At 39.1% G+C, this 6,056-nt stretch overlaps 1 protein-coding gene across 2 annotated transcripts; it reads right to left on the bottom strand.

Annotated features, from left to right (window-relative positions):
• Positions 1-1,737: 1,737 nt before the first annotated feature.
• RPL22L1 (ribosomal protein L22 like 1) lies at positions 1,738-5,732 on the bottom strand. Of its 2 annotated transcripts, none has more exons than XM_036075616.2 (4): positions 5,575-5,732; positions 3,911-4,003; positions 3,624-3,745; positions 1,738-2,001 (listed from the first exon to the last, which is right to left on the bottom strand). In XM_036075616.2, the coding sequence occupies exons 1-4, from the start codon at positions 5,581-5,583 to the stop codon at positions 1,857-1,859; spliced, it is 369 nt and encodes a 122-aa protein (XP_035931509.1). In that variant the 5' UTR covers positions 5,584-5,732; the 3' UTR covers positions 1,738-1,856. The 2 variants fall into 2 exon arrangements, with proteins under 2 accessions (XP_035931509.1, XP_035931510.1); XM_036075617.2 differs by having other exon boundaries at positions 3,911-4,000; positions 5,575-5,702.
• Between the last annotated feature and the right edge of the window lie 324 nt (positions 5,733-6,056).

Here is a 6,056-nt window from a genome sequence, read left to right as displayed (position 1 = left end):
CTCAGCATATGCAATCTTCTAGTCAATTATGTCACCCTCAACACTTCTCCCTACCACCAAGTCCCAGATTTTATCTTCTGAAATCTCTTAAAATCTGTCCACTTTTCCCCATCTCCTCCAACACCCCAATGCTACCTACCATAACCACAGGATACTGCCATATACCTTCCTGTCTCCTTGCATCTACGATGACCCCTCTGAAAACAATTTTCCACAATGCAGCCGTACATCTTTTTCAAAATGCGCATCTCATTGGATCACATTACTGTTCACTTAAAATTCAGTAGCTTCCCATTGCTCTCAAGATTAAAACGTTTTTCTGTCCTGCATGGGCTGGTTTCCACCTTACCTTTCCAAATTTTCCTCATAACCACCACTCTATTCCAGATGTACTCTATACCAACCAGATTCTCAAAGTGCTGAGAACTTTACCTATGTTGTTCTGCCCAAAACACCCTTTTCCCTTTTCCCAGTTACTACCATGTCTGTTTTAAGTCAGCTCAAATACTTCGTTACCTTGACTAGATCAAATTGCTTTTAGAAACTCCTCTCCTTTGTTGTACTTGAAACAGTTTGTATAGCATTATTTGGTGTTTCCCTAACCATACTAGGAGTAGGCTGTTTTTACTCCCTTGTATCCACAATGCTCAACAAAAGAATGACAGGAGGATCTTGGTAACTATTGGTAGAAAACATGAACTATTCAAACAGGGCCGTTAAGGGCTTATTACAGCTAGGAAAGAACGAAGGCGTTGCTGCACTAGAGCAGAACATTAACGTTGGGGAGCACCTCAACAAGTCCTTGATGGTCAAGGGAATTGACACTCTTGATGAAATTATTCCCAACACTCCCCAAACCAATTATGTAAATCTGTACATTAGGTTCTAATAGTCAAGGCATTATTTTATTTCTACTGCCATCAGGGCCCGTGGCCCAAGTATCTGAGATACTGACACCACTTTCAGGTTAAAAGTAGAAAGACACACATTACTTGGGACTACTGGAAAACCAAGAAAATTGATACAGCTCCAGTACCTCCCTCCCATTATTCTCTCTCTCTCGCAATCTGGATTTTGCCAAACCATTCTATTTGCTCAAAGGCTACTTTATTTAGGGGAAAGGGGCCATCCACTGAGAACTAAGCAACAGATGACCACCACTTTTAGAATTACCAGCAGGGAGAAGCTTGAGCTAGGAAACGAGATTCCAACTGGCTGAGTTGGACAGACAAGGAACACAGAAGGAGATTTGGTGAGATATGAAGAGTTCTGATTTGAAGGTTTTGAATTTATAGTACCTACAAGGCATCTGGTTGGAGATGTCTAATAGGCAATTAAACATTGGTTTAGAGCAGTACCATGCTCACCCACAGCTTTTATACTAAGTCAGCATCCTCTGAAGCAGAGGGCAGGAGTGACTCAATAAGAGCACATATGTGTAAGAACTGTTCTAGGCACTCAGAATTGCAATTTACACACTATAAAAATGTTTAAGTCTGTCAAGAGAATTTTAAATATTTCACTATATAAAGTCATACACAACACAGTGTTTCAGTATTTCCTATACAACACTACATACTTTAACTTGAGGACACCCATAAAAGAATGAATTTCAGAAATCCTGAAAAATTTCTACCAGCTATTGGCTCTTTAAATACTGCTTATAAAAACTATCAAAGGAAAGCCCAGAATCATGTAAATGGCATATACTTAAATAAAAGAGGCAGAAACTTAACATACAGAGTACAATGCTTTTTATTTACGAATAAACTAAAAGTCCATTTCTAGATGTTTCTTTCTTTCCCATGCTTCATTTGTTTTATTAACAAGCAAAACCCTGTAAGGGGCAGCTTCATCTAGTCTTCAGACTCAGATCCATCTTCATCTTGACTAATCTGGAAATAACGAAGTTCGTAAGTCTCCTTGTCAGATGCAACCACACGAAGCCAATCACGAAGATTGTTCTTCTTAAGGTATTTCTTGGTAAGATATTTCAAATACCTTTAAAATAAAGACATGAATTTCATTAAGAAATACAATTATCTACTATGCAAAGGCTTATATAAAAGATATGCAGTTGTATTCATTTATCTTTAATGTTCCCTCCAAAATATTTCATTTGTATCCAACATTGTTCAAGGTTGTTGGGGATCTAAGAATAAGGTGGCCATTCAACCCCAATTACAATAGGTTGATGCCCTACAAACCCTATTCTCCCATATCCCTAAAATAAACATCCTTTATGCTGAAGCTAAAAAGAGCAATAGTAGTTTCCCCTTCAGTTTTACTGCCATAACCAGATTACCTTTTAATGTACAATTTTATTCCTTAAATGTATTATGTACTAAATTGTTAACATTCCTTTCACCACTATTAACCTCCCTAACCTCAATTCCATGATCAACAAAAGGAAACCTATCAACAGGGCTGAATCCATTTACAAGTTTATCGACACATTTTCAACTAACATACGGCTCAGTCCTTATATAAAGCTTTGAACATGGTCTAATTTCATCACTCCAGCCACTCTCTTTCATTTACACTTTACATCAATTCTGAACTATCAAGCAGTACTTGAGCTTCCCTGTCCTTTCTTAACGTTGTTCCCTCTGCTAGGAATACTTCACTCCATCTCAGGTTCTCTGCAAATTCTTATGTCCTATCTCTTACCTTCAACACAGCAATTACAGGATTGCATTTATAATAATTATGTGCATGTCTGTAAGATCCTTGAGAACATTATCTTTCATCCCCAAATCCCTAGTGATGAATTCATAACCACAGCTAACATGCACTGTTCCTTAAGTCCAAAACACCACCGGCTCACCTATTCTCACAATAGGTTCATAGTATTCAGCTTCCACCACCAGTCTTTTTCAGCCACAACTGGGAATTCCCTAATTTTCATGTCTCACTCCAGCACTTCATTTAGATGAGATTTTCTTGACCACCTTATCTAAAAATATCAACCCTGAAATCCTTTTTATGCATTTACACAGCACTTATCAACTACTTAATATTTCATCGTCTCTTTCCACTAGAATTTAAGCTCCTTAGTGGTAGTTACTTGCCTACTTGGCTATCCAGTCCTACAAGAGTGCCGTCATATAAATACTTAGTATTTAAGTAAATTAAACGAACTAAAACTGGCAAAATGTTAGACTTTACCTTTGACTGGCTGCCTCTACTAAATAAACCACCAAAACTTTAAAACCACACGTATAAGAAAACATTTATATTACTTCAGGATATTACTTTCATGTTACACATTAGACCTGTTTCTTGCAACATGTTCTAATATTAAAACATTTAACATTGTTAAAGTTCATATATAATTTGGGTTTCAGGGACTACCATGCACTGGACAGGAGCCCTGTATATAACTTGCCTGTATTCCAGCAATAAATTACGCTGACAACCAGCCTAAGTAACTGGCCCAGTTACTGAACATATTTTCCATTCACGTAGGCCATTAATAAGTTCAAAACACTTCTGTTTGTATCTCCCTGACCTTATCATCAACACATCTACTCCTGCCTATGAAAACACAAGGATTATGTATTCTATAAAATATTCACAATTACCATAATTTCCCTAAAGTATTATGGGAAACAAATACCAACCTTTTAGAGAACTGTTTCTCAGAAACAACTGTGATTTTATTCTTGAAGCGTTCAATGTGAACAACATTCCCCAGATTTCCAGTTTTTCCATTGACTTTAACCTTCTCCCGTAGAAACTGTTCCTATTTTAAAACAGAAAACATGCAAAACTAGGGAAGAAAACCCTAGATATTCACTAGGGAAGGTACCCTAGGAATAGAGCTTAGGTTAAAATCAAATATTACATACTTTAATCATTAAGAACTCTGTTACAATGATAAAAACAAGCTGAGGAGAGTGATACTTACAAAATTTCCCGAATCAAAAATTCCATCTTCTACTGGATGGGTAAGGTCCAAATTAAATTTCCAGGTTGACTTCTTAGGCTTCTTGTCTTTCTGCTACAGATAGTTCACATAATTACAACTATTCAATTTGCTTACTTTATATACAAACTTTAAATAATCTGTAGCAGCCCAAAGATGTACAATGTACTGTGATGTTATATACGTATATATATGAAATGGTCCAAAATTCTAAAAAATTGCTTCATAGCTATTGGATATACCCTTTTTCTCAGCCAGGCTGTGTGAAAAGGGGTACACTCCTTGGTTTAAACGAAGTTTTTGTAAAATCCAAAGGAAATTTTCCCTGCCCACCATGCAAGTGTCTCAAAAGTGAAACTCAAGAAAGCTCGAAGCATACGGCAAGCCACTATTATTAGTTCCCTTCATCAGTAAATTCCAAAGAATCCTGTATTTACAACCAGAAAAGATTAATACAAGGATCAATCTTACTTTCTATTGTAAATTAAAACTGAAACCCACGGAATGTCTAATGAAGCCCATTCTTTTCCAATCACCAAGTTAAGTTTTATGGGCTTTTAATATTTTCCAGACCACTGACATTCAATTTTAAATTATCAGATATGATTTACTACAGGCCAGGCCCTATGGGACACAGGTAGTACACAATACCTTGCCCAACCTCAATTATGTGCCAGAATAGGATATTCTATCCACTCAAGTCTAGAGAATTAAATCCTTATGTTGTTAAAGGTGAGAGGGGAGGGGGACCTTAGGTCCTGTAAAGACCTTCAATTTTAAAAAATTACGTAACTTTAGTTTTTCATACCCAACACTCAGACCAATACACATAATCGGGCTATCCAAGTAAAATGCTGCTGTGGCTACTATCAATTACATTCAGACAATATACTGAAAACAGACAAATCAGTATTTATCAGAAGATGCCATCTCCAAATTAGAGCCACCCAAAAGGACACCAAGTACTAATGCCAGTTTGGTTTTAGGTAGCCGAGTAACTTGTACCCCCCGCCCCCAAATATCCAAAACTTAGAACTGGTAAATTGTCGCATATACCTACCTTTTCAAATGCTCTTTCAAATATCTTACTGATTCCCTTGTTAATTAACAACATAAAATCTTTGGTGCACGCTCCTTTTACATCTGCGAGTCTTGACTTTTATCTTTTAAAAAGTTTCTTCATGAGATATTAAAGAAACTTCTTCCCCAATTTAGTTCTAAAGTTCTCTGAAACTTTTGTAGCCTCGGAGCTCCCTCCGCTCTGGCAAGGCCATCAGACCGGTCCGATTACCCAATCTCCTTCCTAGCGCAAACGAATAGGCTAGCATTGGCATTATTAGAAGCGAGATTGAAAAGAAATGGCTCAATGCTGTCCCATTAGTCCGGTTCGTCGTTGTACCTCCTTCCTTGAGCTGCCAGCGCCACTCATCCAAACTCCGGGCCCACCTAGAACTCCACTAGACCGCATGGCAGTCGCCAGGTGTCTCGAAAAACAACTGAGAACCTTAACATCGTGCTTGTGTTCCTGACCCAGTCTCCATTTCTACCCTCCCTTTATCTCAAATGAGAGATCCCCAACTCGCTAGATGGCAAAAATCATCTACACTGGGGTAACATGCTCCCACCAAAATCCCACCCTCACTCACCGGCGCCATCTTGAAAGGCGGTCGGGCGATCAAAGAGAAAGCGACCGCCGCGCGTCACGTAGTTATACCAAAACGTACTGCGTCACGCGCCGAGAGCGTATGCTCGCCGCCTCCCGGAAGAGAGCGTGGGGAGGCCCGTAACCCAGGAAACCCGGGCGTGATCGGCGGAGGATAGGCTTCGGACGCGGTCAGGTTTCCTGAGCGCGCCAGCTAGCGGCCGTAGTAAAATGATTCAGGGTTTTCCGCCAATGACGACGTTCGTCCGTTGACTACAAAGGTCTCCGCAGTTACGGGAGGTGGTTCCCAGATAAACACGACCGAGGGATGGAGGAATCATCTTTCACTAATCGCCTAGATCTTCTTTCCAATCAGGGCAAGGCTCTCAGGTTGCTTTGGGATCGCCTGTCTTACACTGTAATTACGACCCCACGGCGAGGTTACTTCTATATTTGTGTTTTGTCTATGAGTCTTGTTTTCTAAAT

The sequence above is a fragment of the Halichoerus grypus genome, chromosome 1 (genome assembly GCF_964656455.1).
Source record: "Halichoerus grypus chromosome 1, mHalGry1.hap1.1, whole genome shotgun sequence".
In the NCBI taxonomy this organism is placed as follows: Eukaryota; Metazoa; Chordata; class Mammalia; order Carnivora; family Phocidae; genus Halichoerus; species Halichoerus grypus.
The sequence above is the reverse complement of the archived record's forward strand: the minus strand, read 5'-3'. Positions and strand labels throughout refer to the sequence as shown.